This window comes from Schistocerca nitens, chromosome 2 (assembly GCF_023898315.1).
Source record: "Schistocerca nitens isolate TAMUIC-IGC-003100 chromosome 2, iqSchNite1.1, whole genome shotgun sequence".
Lineage (NCBI taxonomy): Eukaryota > Metazoa > Arthropoda > Insecta > Orthoptera > Acrididae > Schistocerca > Schistocerca nitens.
This window is the reverse complement of record NC_064615.1, coordinates 201,308,489-201,327,713: the sequence shown is the minus strand read 5'-3', so window position 1 is coordinate 201,327,713 and position 19,225 is coordinate 201,308,489. Positions and strand designations below refer to the sequence as shown.

The window sequence follows — 19,225 nt, the reverse complement described above, 5'->3', positions numbered from 1 at the left end:
CAAGACAACCAGCATCTGCACGAACAGTTAGACGACGTTTGCAGCAGCATGGACCATCAGCTCGGAGACCATGGCTGCGGTTACCCTTGACGCTGCATCACAGACAGGAGCACCTGCAATGGTGTACCCAATGACGAACCTGGGTGTACAAATGGCAAAACATTATTTTTTTTATTTATTTATTTATTGTTTTTTTGAATCCAGGTTCTGTTTACAGCATCATGATGGTCGCATCCGTGTTTGGCGACATCACAGGGAACGCACATGGAAGCGTGTATTCGTCATCACCATAATGGCGTATCACCCGGCGTGATGGTATGGGGTGCCATTGGTTACATGTCTCGGTCACGTCTCGTTCGCATTGATGGCACTTTGAACAGTGGACGTTACTTTTCAGATGTGTTACGACCCATGGCTCTACCCTTCATTTGATCCCTGCGAAACCCTACATTTCAGCAGGATAATTCACGACCGCGTGTTGCAGGTCCTGTACAGACCTTTCTGGATACAGAAAATGTTTGACTGCTGCCCTGGCCAGCACATTCTCCAGATCTCTCACCAATTCAAAACGACTGGTCAATGGTGGCCGAGCAAATGGCTCGTCACACTACACCAGTAACTACTCTTGATGAACTGTGGTATCGTGTTGAAGCTGCATGGGCAGCTGTACCTGTACACACCATCCAAGCTCTGTTTGACTCAATGCCCAGGTGTATCAAGGCGTTTATTACGGCCAGAGGTGGTGGTTCTGGGTACAGATTTCTCAGGATCTATGCACCCAAATTGGTGAAAATGTAATCACATGTCAGTTCTAGCATAATATATTTGTCCATGAATACCTGTTTATCATCTGCATTTCTTCTTGGTTTAGCAATTTTAAAGGCCAGTAGTGTACATAATATTTTGTTAAATAAGTTTCTAAATAACAGGTAATGCAAATCCTATTTCCGGCTTCAGACAGCATTACGACGAAAAGAATATGTGATGGGATGCCTTTATGGTGAGAGCTAGTGAATTACGATGGAGCTCCACACTTGTTGATATATCAAAGCAACATGGGGTAAGAATCCTCCTAGGAAGATCATACTTCCATAGCCCCCCTCCCTTCCATCCCCCCTCCCTCGAGTTTGTGTGTGTGTGTGTGTGTGTGTGTGAGACAAGGAATGGCCTATGGACTGGTTAGGGTGCAGTCCTTATATGCAAGGGTTATGGGCTCAAATCTCATCAGGTGCTATGAAATTTTTTATTCTTAAATCTTTATCATAATGACTTTGGTCATTACTTATATTCCATTAATTGGTTTAAAATGTACTTTTTTAAAAATTTCTATTCCTGTCACACCATTTTCCTCATTGTATGCATTTTCCATCTGCTCTCATTTTTCTTACTATCATATTTTTTCACTTTGGCTCTTTGTTCATGCATTTTATCGTCCTACATTTTTATCCATGTTATTGCAGTCTGTTCCTTATTTTCCTTGAATTTAATTTTGATTACCATCCCCTATTTTGTTTAAATTTTCGTCTGCATTATTTTGTCCCTAATGCAATAGGAATTTATGTTTTAAATGTTTGTATGAGCATTACCACCCAAAATAGGTAAATTTTGAATGAAAAATACTTTTTTGATACTGTTGCACATTCAGTATAAATAAATTGGTTTTACCCCTGATAGATCACCATTTTCAAATGATTAAAATGAAAGTAAGTAAGTTCACTTGCACAAAGATTTAAAGTGTAAAAAGAATGATGGGAAAAAAATTAAACAAACTGAAAAAATTAACACGGTTATTAAGATGATGTCACAAATGAATAAAAATAAAAAAAATTACATTTAAACCAATATCCTGAAAAAAATCAGTCATTTCGGAGCACTTCACAAGATTCGAACCCACAACACTTCGCATGTGGAGACTGTATTGTAATCATTATGCTACACAACAAATTTGTTTAATATTTCTTTCTTAAAGCTGTAGAGCATCACACAATTTTTTTTTCATTCGCAAACTAGGGGCCACTAGGCTGAATGGTTGCAGGGTGTGATATCTGGGACCTTAACCTGCATCTCTGTATAGTTGGTTTCAGGAAGTTGATCTCACAATTGGGGACCTTTCCTTGTAAAGTATGACAATTGGTATATGGAGTCAACCATCAGATTTGTTTCTGATAGTGTGCTGATTTAATGATTAATAATACGGATAGGAGAAATGGAAACAAAGTGACTCCAGTGATGCTGTTGTTCGTTAGATATTTAATCTCAGTTGTAAGCATCTTTTTATCGAGAGAACAAATTCAGCCAATTTAATCTTACAAAAAAAATGAGAAATATGATTTACATTTTGGATGCACTGAGAACTACATATCGTGTGTTCCAGTTGCAAAGACTGAAGTATTTCACGTTCAACCACAAGAGATGGCTGAGTGGGGTCTCATATTTGTGATTAGCTAGCACAGGAATATACAGGAGCTGAGGCATACCTGCGTTTATCATCCGTTACATGCTGGACGTCAACACCATATCTTTGCACACCATGTCTTATCAATTATGGTTTTGTGATTTGTGCTATTAAGAAGGGCACTAATCACTAATTTTATAATATGTGTTACATTATTGATCAGTGCCACACACATTGATCTGTGTGGTCATATATAATCTTAGAAATGGTGCAGTTTAGATAAACCCTGTGATGGAAAGAAAAGTGAGTGTTGAAATATTTAGGCAGGAAATATTCAGAAACTTCTGTCATCTTATTATATAAGTATATCCACTTTTTGAAACGTTGATTGGTTGACACTGCTTTGATATGCTTAAGGACTGTAATTTTGATAAATATTATTAAAAGATTCATGGTATAGAGTAAGGAAAAAAGAGCCCAATGACTTCCTCAGTAGCTAGCACACGCTCAAGATATTTAGAACACTTCTTAGCAGAAAGCAAAGGAATGTTTCAAGGTGTCGCATGACAGTTACATTCATAATTTAACCACTCTGACTTCAGAAATATGTGTTACAGTATTATATCACTTTGGAGTATGACAGTGATCCAGTAAAGATTAAAGAATTCCATTCTTGGCGTAATACCGATTTTCGATAAGTGGTGACTGGTTTCAGTCAGTGATGGATGATTACCATCTTGGAACTTCATATGTGAAAATTTGTTGTTATTGTGACTGTTAATACATAAATTTAGCATGCATCCATTAGGAAATGTTGTATCTACAAGATAAATCCATTTGAGTGTTAAAAGCTAAATATTAATGAACGATGAGCTTTTATATATTTGGATACAAGGACGACCATACCTTAAAGTAACCAGACACGCTAATATAAATGCACAACAAACTTGCAATTCACACTTGCCTTTCACACTGCTATCTTCTGCTGCACAGCTATCATTCCAACCAATTAAGCATTCGAAACATGCATTGTTTCAGCGTTTATGGTACGTAAGTGTAGTATATGTATTGTAAACGTAGAAACAGTCCATGTCTAATAAACTTAATGGAGTTCTGACAATGTGAAATGCACTACCACAACAACAAAATTGCGGATGGCAGATTGTATTTGAACATAAGCCATATTACAAAACAAATACAGCAGTGTGAAAAACCAAATGCACTGCTAGGCAGAACAAAGGAGAACCTACAATGGTGACAGTGTATTGCCACTGAAATGTGTATGGGTAGAGAGAGAGAGAAAGAAGTAATGCATTTTACTCAGGGTGGAGTTTTCAAAGAAAAAAAACATTTATTATTCAAGTAAACATAAAAGCAAATAGTGATCTTTCTTAGAATAAATCACATGATCATAAATGTCTTAATTTTTGCTCTGTGGTTTTTTAATGATATGTTAACACCAAGCAAAAGAATTGTACGGCAGTGATGGATGTGTGTTTAAAGAGTAGAAGGATCAAAAAGCTCTGATCCTGGACAATACTTACAGATTCCAGAAAAATCCCAAACAGCTTTTGGAAAACAGACCGGTACATCAGAGTAGTCATGTGCAGTGTGTTCTGATGTAGAAGATGCTATTCCCAGTTACAATACTAACAATGCCAAATTTATTGCATTTGGCATAAGAAAAGGAGTTTATGGTATGTCGCAGTTAGCACTACTGCTTGTAACAACTTGATTTTGAACACAAAAATGCTGTTCCTTATGCAACTGCATGATTTTCCACAGGAATTTTAATGTGGACACCCTACGGAGAGCAACATGAGTTTAATTGGTAATGAATGGAGGTGTGTTTTGCAAGTCCCAATGGTTTGTCAATTGTGTTCTGAATGTGTACTTTTGTCAGTGGTATATATTTGAGTTGAATACGTGAAACTATCACAACATTCAGCTAACTAGATGATAAAAAAAATCAAAATTCAAATACGTGCTGTGTAGTATGGATAAGATGCTTAGGCATAGCCTGTCGTATGTCTGCTGGCCTGGAAGCAAGAGCTTAACCTGTACCTTTTATGTACTCTCATCGTGCAGCAATCCACACAGGTACAACAGTGCGAGTAATTTTATCTTCCTCCACTCCATTCACAGGTTGTTGAAGGAGTACAGTTCGGTGTTCCCCCAAGTACAACATGTGTACTACTTTGCAAAGTTAACTGTTAAGTTACATCTCATTTCCTGCAATCGTATGCACACTATGAAGTAGGCCTAATTGCTTCTGTCTATTTAACATGACATTTTTGACACACACACACACACACACACACACACACACACACAGTGTACACCTGGATATTGGAAATTTCAAGGAAAATGTCCTAGTTGCTAATCACTATCACCTAGACGCTTATGTCATGGAAGTGCCACGAGAAAGACAATTTATTCTTTCTGACAGGGTCAAGTAACACACTGGCGAAGGAGCTTATATACAGTAATGTCAACTGCCCAATCACACATAAAGTCCTTGTTTAGGTCACATTACTGCATGGCCCTATCATGTAAATTGATACCTTAAAATAATTAGGAAGATAGTAGCACTGCTGGTCACAAAGTATAAATGTGTGGATCGTTGTTACATGCAAAAACTAGCATAATATTGTTATGGTAGTCACTAACATGGTATGTGTAGCCAACCTGTACCACATCACAGTACTTCAGTGACATCCACTGTTGATTGACATGGAGATGTGAATGGAATTTTTTAATGTAGTGTTACATTAGACTGTATGAGTATATGTATCAAATCTTTTGTTTTGTGTTCTTATTTAACAATTTTCAGGTGTTTTCAGTATTCAGCTCATCCAGTTCACTAAAATTATTTTTCAAAGCCGTTGTCAGGTGTTAGTATCACAAATTATTGGTTGCTCTGCTTAGTAATGCGCGCGCGCGCGTGCGCGCGCACACACACACACACACACACACACACACACACACACACACACACCTCCCCCCAACATAGGATTACACAGGCAAAAGTTGCCGATAACTGGTACATTGATTTAGGTTTCTACACCTACTAAGGACATCTTCATCAGAATGAAATTTTGATAAACTGTAAAATTACATCGAGAGAGAGCAGTGGTCAGCTATGCTCTAGTGAAAAATAAAATAAAACGAAACAAGTTCCAGCCTTCCACACATATGCCTAGCTAGGAACATCATCTGATGTTGGCTTTATAATTCCTACTTTTGAAAATTATATATGGTTGCTGAGAAACAGCCATGTTACATGTATTTCTTTCTAGGGATCTGAAGATGTCATCAGTGACTTAAATAAGGCATCATTCAGTGTAATATCCAATCAAAGACAGAAATAAATTATCCATTCATCAAAAATAAGTTACGTGAATGGTTGTTTATGGACAGTGTACTTTTATTGATGCTGTTCTATTTATGTGGCATACGGAAAGTAAATTTTTATTTGCTAATGAAATTGGGTGAACATCTGGCATGTGTATTAGGAGATAAGTCAGATGACTGGCTGAGTCAATGAAGAAGTGGTACCCACTAAACATCCAGAACAATCTTTGAAACCTGTATGCTAGGATTGATCTTTTTGAGTTTAGCTCCAAAAGTTCTCTTGAAAACCTAGATATTCCCTCCTGATTCAGTGGTTGCTCTGGAGATTACTTTGAAGTTGTGAGCAGCCCATGGCATTCACCTTTGTCATGTCGCATATGCTTGATAATACCTTACTATTGTGCAAATTGAAGTAATATTATTTTCTACAAAGTGCAGCCTCATATGATGTCAAAGCATGCAACACTGTGATTTGCTCACATAAAGCCCTTTGCTGTCAGCCAAGTATAGTTATTGAGGGATGATGATTCACTATGTTAAATTCATCTATGTGGCTAGTTAGTTGGCACTTTTCATTTAATGCATGCACCATACTGTTGTGAAGTATGATCATTACATAAATACCCAATTTTGAACATTTTTTGTATTTACATGCCTCCTTCATGGTACCGCGATTGTCACAAATGGTAGCGTACACTCCTGATATACCACAGACGTTTTAAGACTTCCCTACAAAAAAATCTCCTAAGAACGATTTGTAAGAAGTGTTATATAAGAAATATTTTTTCTTGTTAAAAACAAACATTCTACAAAGCACATCCGGAAAATAAGTTTCCCGGTGTTGTTTACTTTAAAGTAGACACATTTAGGTGGGACAATCTTGCATGTGCAGCAGATCTATGGCATGGCAATCAAATGCCAGCCGGACAGGTCCCGCCTGGTGCCAGCACTGCAGCAGCAGTTCCCTGAAATGGCAGCTCTTCTTTGTTCTCCTGCTGCCTCTGAGGTTTGGTCAGTAATAAGATTACTTAATGCATGAAAAATAGCACCCATCAAAACTCACTGTCAGCTCTGATAGGTCTGTGGGCAGAACTTCGTGAGTAAACGGATGTTGTGTTGCTAGTGTAGGCTTTTTTCCCGAAGGTCATCAAAGTGTCCATGATGGAGAGCGCAGTGGACGGCCATCACTAATCGTGATCATGTGATTGAGCTGGTATGGCAGCGGATCCTGGAGAACTCTCGCTTCTCGATTATGGAGCCCAGCAGCCCATTTTCTGTAGATATTGCAATCCTTGTTTCATGAAGTTGTCACTAAGCACCTGTTGTTCAAGAAAATGTGTGCTAGGTGGGTGCCGAAAAACCTGACATTCAAGCACAAAACTAAATGCTTTGGAGCAGCACTGACAATATGCGGTGGTATCATGATGGCGCCGAGTATCTTGACAGGATCGATACGTGCGATGAGGCTTGGATTTCTCACTTGACCCCAAAACCAAGTAGCAATCCATGCCTTGGTGTCATAGTGGAACTCTGATGAAGATGAAATTAATACAGACTATGTCGGTGCAGGCGGTGATGTGCGTTGTGTTCTGGGACAGGAAGGGCATTTTGCTCATTGTCTTCCTGCCCAGGTGAAACAATGTGGACACTGTGACGTGCCATCCAGAAAGAGGTGTGGAATGGGTGCTGTGCTGACTGATGACAATGCTCGTCTTCATATGGCTCATCGCACAGCAGCTGTTTTGTTGGGGGGGGGGGGGGGAAGTGTAGGAGATTCAATCTTATAAATTTGGTTTTGTTGTCTAAAGACTACTATCACAGCTAACAATCCACAAAAGTTTGTTGAAACAGGCAAATAAGAGAAGAGACAATTACTTTACACTATACAGCATGTTCGACTTATACTAACTTTTGTGAATGTGTTATTATACTGATAGTAGTGGAGGCCATTTAAGGCACTTCATATATTTGTGTGTCACTAGATATTATCTAGTGAAGTCTAGCCATAAATTCCAGTGGAACATGTTTCGACAAGTAGTTCTCTTCCACTTATGAATAAATTATATGAGGCGGAACCTAACTAATTTTATTTCCTCTGTATAAGTGTAATAAGTGCATATTTTGTTTTACATGATAATCCTTTAAAGTTTAATGACTTTCAGTTTTTGTAAGTGTTGTATTGAGTCTGTATTTTCCGTCTATCTTAGTTTTGATCTTGTAGTGTTACCTATTCTTGTATTGGATCTTTAAATAACTAACAGGTTCCCATTCTCGCTATGAGCCACCTTCGCCACCTCCACCACCACGTTACTCAGAAGGCCGATCACGTGATGCATACTATGTACCAGAACATCGTGAGTCTGCAACACCGTTGACATCACATCGTGATTATGGTCGTACTCATCGTGACTATGATCGTCCTTCTACATCTGGGTATGAAAGGGACAGGAGAGATGATCGCTATGAGAGGTAAAAGCAAAGCTTTTTAATTGAGAACTTTATACTAGGAATTTTCAGTTAGGAGTGGCAGTCAGTGTCAAATCATCAAGTAGATGAACATAACAGAATTCATTGAACATTGGATGCTTTTGAATTGTAGGAATTTTCAAGATTGATGAATGGAAGTTTTTGACAATATTAAGGAAGGTCTTATATCATATGAATGATACATGTGACAGTCAAAGAACAGACATCATTTGGAATAGAACATAGATACATGTTGATCCTCATTTCAGTCTTAGAAATATGACCCTTAAAGGCAGGTGCTGCAACTTTTTTGTAAGTTTGATATTTTAAAATGAGCACTGGTAACTAGGAGTTAAAAGACTTCTGCAACTCTAAGTAAGGGAGAAGACACCATGGAATTATGAAGTATTTGGAAAGACAGAATATAGAGAGGTAGTGGGGAACAGGTACATACATATTTTACAACAGAGGAAATGCTTAAAAAAAACAGGAACAAATAATAAAAGTAACTTTTAAGTGTAGAAACAGAAATTCAGCAGATAACATGTTTATTGATTGTTTTGTAGTGAACTAAATGGAAATATGAAACACATTCTTTTGGAAGAACAGCAGGATAAGAAGACAAGGGGACTGCATTCAACTGTATAATAGTCCAGAAAGCTTAGTTTGAAATCGTGAGATGTTACCACCGAGGAAGAAATTTGTTGTAAGGTGGTAGCAACAGAGCTAGCAGTGTCAAATTTCATTAGCCTGAGGAAAGTAGTCGTGTAGCACAGACAGAAGTGGGAAGATTAGAAGATAAAAGGAAAACTCTTATCTGTAACATCAAGAACAAAAATTAACATTGTGGATGAGAATTGGCTGAACTAAAAGGATATCAAAAGAGGCAATGGAATGTTTAATAAGTGTGTGTGGGAAAATATACAAAGCATATCCTGAGTGAAGTACATAATAAAAAGATAAACACAACTAAAAAAGAAAAAGTAATGTGATGCATATACAAGCAGAAAATGCAACTAGATCATTCTATTTAAGAGAGAGAGAATTTGTTCATAGTGCAAGGTGATACACATCATGAAAAAGTATTTTAATGGAATTCTCAAATACACGACTCAAAAGAATTAGGTGAACACATGTATCAATGTCCAGTATGTTAAGTCTATTTTGATACTGCTGATACCTATGGCCTTATTGAATAGCCTGAGTCACTGCTTCCAGTATGCATGACAACTAAAGTCTTTTGCCATCTGTTGTATAATGCATTATAGTATCAGGTGACCCCTCAGAAGAAAGTGAGTACTGGAAGTGTGTACCTCTAGTGAGGTACACAGACAACAGTTGTAATTTGTGGACATTGTATTGAACCAGGCACATGAAACATGACGTCTAAATGCAAAGGAGTGCAAGTAAAGAGGACAGTCTGTTTGATCTGAGAAGGATGGTCTTTCCAATGTGTTGTTGCAGATTCCAATGACTGTCTGTCATCCATAATTTGTGGACACTGTACACACAGATAGGTCAATATACATGGCGAGTTGGGCAAGGTCACCAACGCATTATAACCCTTTGTGAAGACAGACACCTGGCCATCTCTGTGTTGGGTCATCGTGCGGCTGCTGCCATAGGTCTGCAAGAGAATCTCAGAAGGGCCACTGGTGTCACTGTGTCTGATCACACTAAGGAATAGGTTACAAGAAAGGACCTTATGATCCAGACTTCCTGTTTGAGTATCTGCTTGACACAATATTTTGCATCTTGCCTTCAGTCCTGCCATTCTCATATCAACTAGCGAATTTTGTTACTGGCCAAACGTGTTATTCACAGAAGAGTCCAGATTTCCTCTGAAACAAGGTGACAGCTGTGTTAGAGCATGGAGGCACCTTGGTGAGCGGTACCTGCCAAATGTTGTCCAGGAAATTGACAGATTTGGCCAAAGGTCTGTGATGGTGTGGTGAGGCATAGCTGTAGGGATCTCGTCATTCATCCCTGTACAGTGAGGCAGTACATTGAACAGATCCTGTTGGAGCATGTGGTGGCTACTGCGCACAGTGGTGGCCTTGAATTCCGTCTCGCGCACAGTAATACCAGGGCCCACCTAGCAGGCATCACCAGTAATATATTGTAAAGCCTGGATATTGAAGTAATGCAGGATCCAGCGGTGACTACTGGCCTAAACACCATGGAGCATGTGTGGGACCTACTTGACAGATGTGTTTGTGGCTGTCCTGGTCCAATGTAGACTTATCGAGAACCCTCAAGGACTCGCAGTGAAGAATTGGAACGGAACCACAGGGTGACCTCCATAGGCTTAAACGGAATATGCCATGAAGGTGTCAGATGGTGATAAACACTCATGGAGGGCATAGAAGTTATTGAAGGTGTCACACAAAGTTCAATGAAAAGCTCCCAATATGACAGGAAGAATGATTGTTTCCACCTTCTCAACACTTGTCAGACATTTGGGTTCTTGTTATGTAAGTGAATGAGATGTAATGTTGTTTTGTTGTGTACTTAATTTGGGAAATTAGGTAACTTACCTAGTCCTCAATTGTTTCTCAGTGGAGTATGGGAGAATCCTGAAGCCATTTTTCCCTAATTCTTTTGAGCAGTGTATAAGAAAAGCTTGGATAATGTTCAGAATTAAGAAAACAAGAAGAAATGAAGGGAAGGGCAGTGAGACATTGTTTTTTAAGAAAACAATGGATGTTGAGAGGTAAAAGGAGCAGACGTTTAACAAGCTACAGGCGACTCATTGGCTGAAATGGAAGGAGCTGAACCAGAAAATTAACAGATGAGATGGTAATCATAGAAGGAGATGAAGAGTGTCCAAATAATTTGCCCAAAAATCATTAAAACGGGATTCAAGAAAGAAGTTGGAAATTGCAAGAAGAGATAATGATCTCCCATATTTCTAATGAAATCACCAGGATTGTATTAAGGAAAAAATTGAATGTAAAATGTAGGGAGCTCAATTTTGATTTTGAAAAAGTTTTGATAGTGTATGCTATTATCACCATGAGAATACTTTTGGGCTCAAAGAAGATATATTTTTTGGTGTACAAACAGATAGAACACACAGGCGAGTTGAATAAGGAACACTGTAAATGAATAAGGCAGTGTGTGTAGTGATTTCTGCAGCTACAACAAAATGCTGTAATGTATAACATGGTTACCTAAGATTGTAAAGAGCAGATACTCTGCCCCTCCCTTATTGTGTACAAATATGATATGGTACATTATGTAACAAGAAACTTCGTGATATGAGGACAAAGTAAAATTTGTATGTTGTTAAAGAATATTTAAGAAGTGAAAAACCAGTGTGGTATGATAAATAAGCAGAATTGAAGTATGTACAGTTAAATGTGTGGAAGAAATTGGCATGAGAAGAAAAGGAGAGGAACCTAAAGCTATATGCAATAGATAGAAAGTATTAAGTACGTAAGCAGTGTATTGTGTTTACAATGAGGCTTCGTCATAGGTGAAAAAACATGGCAGTCTGTAAATGATTTATTCTAAAATTTACGTTTTATTATGAGAACTGAATCTGCAGTAGAACCAAAAGAAATAAAGTAAAAAATGTTTCAGAATTGTAACAGTTTGTTATGGGAACATGACCAGTGGAAAAAATTGAGGTAAGGTGGTCAATACGTTCGCTGCGGCTGACACTTTTAAGCATCAACATGAGTCACTAACTCAGTGCTATTAACCCTTAAAAGCATTTCCATGACAAACTAGCCAGTGTGGATTTTACAGTTCTCTCTCTCTCTCTCTCTCTCTCTCTCTCTCTCTCTCTCTCTCTCTCGCATGTGCTTAGTTGTCTGAGAGTTAGATTGTTTGAAATGACAGCTAGCTTATCAACTGACACTAGGACCTTCTAATGCTAAAAAGTGTAGGAAGAACGAAAATCTCAGTGCCAATAATTTACTGAACATATTAAAAGACAGTTATTTCGAGTTCGAAGGTAACAGAACGGAGCAATAAAATGTGCCTAGTGATGACAGCGTGGAAGCAAAGCCTTCAGATATGTTTCGTGAGAGTGCAGACTCAGAAGATATGTACTAAGAGAGTGATGAAATTGATGATTATGATGAACCCAAACTGGGAGGCATTAATAAATTATGACGAGCCATGTGATTTACAAAACAGGAATGTTCACCAATAAATCCCATTAGCACTATAGCTATGGTTGTTTTTGGCTACTACTTACAGAAGAAATTTTCTAGTATATGGCTGATGAAATGAATGACAAGGCTGTGTGTTTATTTCGTAGTGATGATATGGAGGACAGGTCTAGGATTTGTTGCTGGAAACCTTTTAGTATAGATGAAATACTTGTGATCTTAAGTATTGCGTTATGTATGGATAATGGAAAACCACTAGATTCCAAGATAATTGGAAGAAAGATCCTCTGTTTCAAAATAGAACAGCAGCGATGAGCATGAGCAGACACAAATGTGCGATCATCTTACACTCATTACATTTTGCTAAAAATCCACAAGCAGGACACCTAAAACCAGATGATTGATTATGTAAAATACAACCTATACTAAATTATTTTAACAATAGAATGTATAGAGTTTTTTAATCCAGAAAGAGACCTATCTGTAGATGAATCGATCATTCTTTGAAGAGGAGATCATCCTTCAGACAACATACATGAAATAAAAAAAGGCATAAATACAGCATCAAAATGTACAGGCTAAACGATCCAGATGGTTTTGTAAATAAGAGTGCTGTGTACGTGAGGATGCTTGTCAGTTGGAGAAGAAACCATATTTACTTGGACAGTTACTACTACATTTTCAGGTTAGCCTAAACCTTATTCTATCTGAAAATGTGTTGCACTGGAACACTGAGGTTAAATAGGAGGAACAGTCTTAAAGTGGTATTATCTGCAAAACTGAGTAAAGGCAACACTATTGCTCACTATTTGCAATGCGTGATGATTGGAAAATGGAAGGATAGAGCAGATGTCGTTTACATTTTCATGGAATTACAGAACACAGTGGTACAAGTTATGAATTAACGCCAGCAAACAATCTCGAAGTCACTGCCAATACAATGCAAATATTTCTGGGACTGATAGGCAGGATCAGATGCTGTCATATTATTTATGCGAATGGAAGACTGTCTGCTACAGCTTTAGTTTTTTCATTTTATTAGTTTTTCAGTGTTCTCATTGCCAGTTTTATTTTCTGCTTTTCCAAGGATGTGCATTTGCTTGTTGTTTGAATTTTCTTTTCGTTGAGAATAAATCAGAGGAGCCATTGAGATTATTTTATATAATGGTCATGACAGTTTACAAGCTTATCACAGGATCCAAATGTGACTGATGCTTGTATGTGTTAACTGTCAATATTTCAGATATGGAACAAAAACTGCAAAATTTTGCTTCAGTAAGATTTTGGCTCGCGGTAAATGCTCCCTTAAAGTTTCTGCCTTGTAGGTTAGTGGCTCGTATTTGATACCGCAGCGAACGTGTTAAATCTGTGTAAAGTACAGAACACAGGATGAAACACAAAATAAGAAATTCAAATGTAAAGATATAAATTAATGAAGTTGTACAGTTAAATGGGTAGAGAAAATTAATACTCTTCAATGGAAGTGTTGAATTTCGGATAGGCACACAACTGCTTCAACATTGTAGCTCAGCCTGTGAAATTGTATTTTTCATCAGAGTGAGTGAGTGAGTGAGTGAGGAGAGAGAGAGAGAGAGAGAGAGAGAGAGAGAGAGAGAGAGAGAGAGATGTACAAAGCTATAGTGTACCAGTTCTGTGCCCTTGTTGTAAGATAGGAGATAAGGAGGTACAAACAGTTTGAGCTTGTAAACTCAATTGATGAAGAAAGAATAAGAGATGGGGATCCTTCCAGCAAGAAAAATGAGCTACAGATAATTGAAGTGAAGATGGATGTGCCTGTGAAGAAATTAAATGAATTCGGACTAGAATGTTGTGCTTCAGGAGGGTAAGATGGGTTTAAAACAAGAAGATATTTTTTCCTCTTACCCAGCTGCACCTAGCAACAGGAGATAATTGTGAAACGATTTAGAACTTTCGAACGAAGTTGTTGCAAATGAACTTTTTGGCAAACAGAGGCAGTTTTATTAATTTAGTAGCTGATTTGCTTTTGATATTAGGTTCCCATAAGATTGAATTACGTGTTAAGTTGTCCTATGTTCGTATTGAGTTTGGATAGCTATTTCTTTCTCAGAAACTTGTAAGAGAAGGGAATGGTAATTGTGCAAGGCTCCATTTACTGAGAGCTGACAAATTTTTGTAGATTTTGAAAAAGAAACCTATTTTTTGCATATTATTTGCAGTGTGTTGTAAGATTTTGAGCACAGTTGCATTGAAATTCACGGTCTCAGTTGATAATTTTTCATGTTACTGCTTTTGAAACTTACTGTTAACATTAATTTGTTTTTACCCAGACGCGGCGGTGATGACTTACGTCATGAGTTAGATCTCCGCAGACGTGACGACCGCTATCCCAGTCATGGCGAGGTAGTGCGCACATACGAACGTGGACGAGACTATCGTGGAGATTCCAGCAGGTTTGTCATAGAGACTGCATTTGTCGTGCTTGTTACAGTAGTTTCACTTTTATTATGTAGATGGTGATTAAGTATTCATCACTTTGATATTAGAATTTCTTGAAGTAATTGCCATGAACTGCAAAATTCCTATTAAGTTTGGGAGTGTTGAAGTCTTTATTGTTTTGTGCCTTCTTTTATTTGAAATACAGTGTATGTCCTATGTGACATCGTTACCATCTACAGTTCATGAGCAGTTACAGATATCAGTTATTTGGCTCGAAGGCAATGCATTCTCTTTACCATTGATATGCTCTCAACACTTTTACTTACAGAGATACTGTTCTTCAAATTACACTAACAAGGAGAGGGGAGAGTGGTGTGGGTGCAGGGGTGGGATTGACTCTCTGAAACTGTGTGTGGTGATGGTGATCGTGGTCCCAAGTATCACACCCTCCAGCCATCCACCCTAGTGGGTCTTTGTTGACAAGTCATAAACAAAAAAGAATTTTACAGGATACTGTTGATCAGTGCTGTCCAACTTTCTTATGTGCTTGGACGTATTTAACTCGTGTCTTAAGTTGGTACAGGTGCCGCCTCCACCGCAATCACTATTTACTACTACTGCTACTACTATTACTACTACTACAACAAATGTGTAATGCTGTTGAAGTATTTCAAAGGATCATAATTCAGATTGTTTTATTTTACTATGTACATAATTAATTTACATGTTGGCTGTAAGTTGAGAAAAAAAAAAAAAATCTGGCCCCGGGGACCCACAGTTCCTCTTGTGGATAGGGGTGGGGCGCACACGGGGCCCTGAGCTATTGCAGTCTCCTTCCTTTTTCCAGACTGCATTACCGTCCCTGTTCCTCTCCTTCCATATCCTTACTCCTTTCTCCCTGCCCCCTCCTTGCCCTCTTGGTGGACTTCTTTATATTGACCTGGCTATGCTCCCGGCTATGTTTTGATATGTGCTATTGTTTAGTTTGCTGTTTTCATCTCCTTTTCAGCGCTTTTGGTCCCCTTGGGGTTTGACCTCCATTTCCAATGTTTTCCGTTCAGTGTGAGCCATTGGGGATGAACTCCCAACCTAGTTCCCAGGGTGCAGGCTCCTCTCCCCCTCCCCTCCCTTTTCCCCTTGCACCCTGGCCCCCTTCCTGCTAGGTCACCTGCATGGTAGGCAGTCCATGTGGTGGGACTGTTAAGTACCAACCTGGCTGAACCCCCTGACAGGCAAGGGATCACACTGCTAGCATCTGAGCTGTTAACGCCTCGTGTATGCCAAGGAGTCTATGCTTATCACTTTGAGGCATCAGAACTCCCTGGTTGGAGTGGATGGTACTAGGGCGGACGCCTTGCACATGAAGCGGCAAAAGCTTCAACATCCTGCCCATTCTGTGACTGTCTTTAAGAGTGATAGAAGACATGACACTCCTTCTGATCCTTCAGCCTTCCCCTCCCTGGTCACTCCTTGGAAAGAGGGTCAAGCTCACTGGCTTGAGTTGAAACCTTTCCCTCAGTACCTGGTTTGTACTAGGACAGGAGGCGAAAGTTTTGCCTCGACCAAGCCTTTGTTTTTCGTGGAGATTATTGAAGATAAGTATAGCGAAGTGGAATCCATGAGTAAAATGCAGTCCAGTTCTTTGCTCATAAAGACATCCTCTGCTGCCCAATCTGAAGCCATAAAGACATCTTCTGCTGCCCAATCTGAAGCCCTGCGTGCTTGTGACCATCTCGGTGACATCTCAGTCTCCGTCGTACCCCACCAATCTTTGAAATCGGTACAGGGCATCATTTTCCACCGGAATCTTCTTCTCCTCAAACTGACGAGGAGCTCCGTGCAAACCTCGAGTGGTGAGTCTGATTTATCCGCCGTGTACAGTGAGGCCCTAAAAAAAATCGCACCGATACAAGCGCCTTTATCCTGGCCTTCGAGGGGGGGATACCCTCCCAGAGAAGGTAAAGGTGATTGTGTATGGGTGTGACGTAAAACCTTACATTCCACCACTGATGAGTTGCTTTAAATGCTTATGGTTTGGACACGTCTTCCGCAGCACCAATGATCCCTCTGCAGTGACTGTGGGCGCCCCCTCCATGAGGGGAGTGCCTGTGCTCCCCTGCCAGTGTGTGTAAATTGTAATGCGCAGCATCCTCCATGCTCGCCAGCATGCCCGGTGTATGTGAAAGAATGACAGATTCAGGAGTACAAGACCTTAATCGACTTAGCTACACCGAGGCTTGTCGAAAGTATGACTGACTCCATCCCATGCCTATAAACTTCTACTTTTGTTTCAGTTATGTCCATTCCCCCTCCTACCCCCTCCTCTTCCCAGCCCCGCTCCATTCGCCTTCCACCTCACCCTCACTCTCCCACTCCCCTCCCCCTCCTCATCAGTACCCATACCCACCCCTTCGGGTGCTGTTCCCCCTTCCCCGCTGGAGAAGTGTTCCCCTTCGTTGGCAGCTGCTGCTACTGGAGCTCTCTCCCGGGACTCCTCTTCCCGGCACCCCCCTGAAAGGCGATCTGCAGCTCCACATCGGCCGCGCGATCCGCGGACAGTTGGTGCCAAGTTTGCCAGGTGTAATTTCGTGCCCGACCTCGCTGCAATCTGCCCTTCTCTTCCTTCACAAGAGAAGCAGAAACACAAGAACAAGGGCAAGGCCCCTTCGGTACCTCCTGATGTGCCACCTTCCCCTCCTCCAACCAATGAACCAACTGTGTCTGACCCCACCTCTATGGACATTAGCCCATCCTTATCGGTGATGGATGGTGACTCGGCGGCGGGACCGGCTCTGGTCCATTCGCTTCCCATTTGGACTCCAGCTTGAGGATCCTCCAATGGAATTGTAATGGCTATTTGTGTCACCTCCCGGCGTTGCAACCCCTTCTTTCCTCCTACTCTGCTGCTTGCATTGCTCTCCAGGAGACTCATTTTTTCAATTCTTACTCACCCACCCTTCATGGTTCCACGCTTTCTGTCAAAACCAAATTGGCCCCTTGCAGGCTTCTGGTGGTGTTTGCACCTTGGTCTGCAAGGAAATTGTTAGTAAATGGGTTCCCCTCCATACCACTCTGAAAGCAATTGCTGTCAGGGTCCATCTTGCCACTCCAATCACAATCTGTAATCTCTACCTCCCATCTGACAGGCTGCCCACATTCCTTGCCCTAACCACCCTTCCTCAGCAACTCCCTTCTCCCTTCCTACTTCTAGGGGACTTTAATGGCCACTATGCTCTTTGGGGTAGTCACACGCTACTGCCCTGGGCAGGAAAAGTTGAAGCTGTTCTGGCAGGGCTTGACCTCTGTCTCCTAAACACAAGCACTCCCACACACTTTAGTGTTGGACACGGGACTTTCTCTGCCATTGACCTCTCCGTCTGCAGTCCCGGCCTTCTTCCCTCCATTCAGTGGGATGTCCACGATGACTTACGTGACAGCAATCATTACCCGATAGTTTGACCTTCCTTCAGTATATCTCGCTCCGTCACCCTCCCAGGTGGGCCTTTTCTAAAGCTGATTGGGGTGCCTTCTCCTCTGCTACCATCCCCCCTGTACTACCACACAATAGTATTGATGAGTCTACACAGACTTTGACTGCCGCCATTCTTTCCACAGCTGTTTCAGCCAATCTTCGTCCTGTTGGAAGATGGTCCCTTGGTGGACTCTGGAAATTGTTGCGACCATAAAAGACCGCCACCATGCTCTTCAATGCTTCAAGCGGCACGCTTCTACTGCTGTCCTTCTGGTCTTTAAATGATTCTGTGCCCGGGCCCATTAACTAATGAAATTTCAGAAACGGATTTACTGGGAACAATATGTGGCTGCCATAGGGCCGCACACCCCCTCTTCATAAGTCTGGGTGAAACTCAGGCGAATTTTTGGTCATTGTCCTTCCACTGGTGTTGCAGGGATTTCTGTGCACGGTGTTGTCCTTACCCATCCGGACTTTGTCACAGAGCATGTCGCACAACTCTTTGCCCAAGCCTCTGCATCGACTCAGTATCCGCCCATGCTACTCGTCCGGAAATTGCGCTCAGAGTGACTGCCTTTGTCTTTCATTCCTCGCTGGTTGGAGCCATATAATGCCCCATTTAGCGAGTGGGAATTCGCCAGCGCCTTCACCCTTTGTCCCGACATGGCTCCTGGACCGGATCGGATACATAACCAAATGCTCCAACACTTATTGTCTGTGGAGTGGGGGGTATTTCCTACCAAGTGGCAGCAAAGCATTGTTATTCCGGTGTTGAAATCTAGGAAGCCACCTCCTCAGTTAGATAGCTGCCATCCAATTAGCCTTACCAACACCCTCTGCAAGCTCCTTGAATGCCTGGTGAGTCGGCAGCTGTTTTGTATCCTTGAATCCTGCGACCTTTTGTCATCAACTCAAGGTGGTTTTCGCTGTGGCCGCTCTACAGTGGATAACTTGGTCCACCTGGAGTCTGCCATCCGATCGGCTTTTGCCCATCAGCAA

At 40.7% G+C, this 19,225-nt stretch overlaps 1 protein-coding gene across 4 annotated transcripts in view; it reads left to right on the top strand.

The window, feature by feature from the left end:
- The window catches only part of LOC126235897 (serine/arginine repetitive matrix protein 1-like), a 137,110-nt gene that overhangs the window by 75,802 nt on the left and 42,083 nt on the right, over positions 1 to 19,225 (top strand). For all 4 annotated transcript variants that reach the window (XM_049944838.1, XM_049944839.1, XM_049944837.1 and 1 more), the window contains exons 7-8: positions 8,011 to 8,218; positions 14,646 to 14,768. In XM_049944838.1, coding sequence (XP_049800795.1) covers positions 8,011 to 8,218; positions 14,646 to 14,768 — 331 coding nt within the window. The remainder of the gene's footprint in view (positions 1 to 8,010; positions 8,219 to 14,645; positions 14,769 to 19,225) is intronic.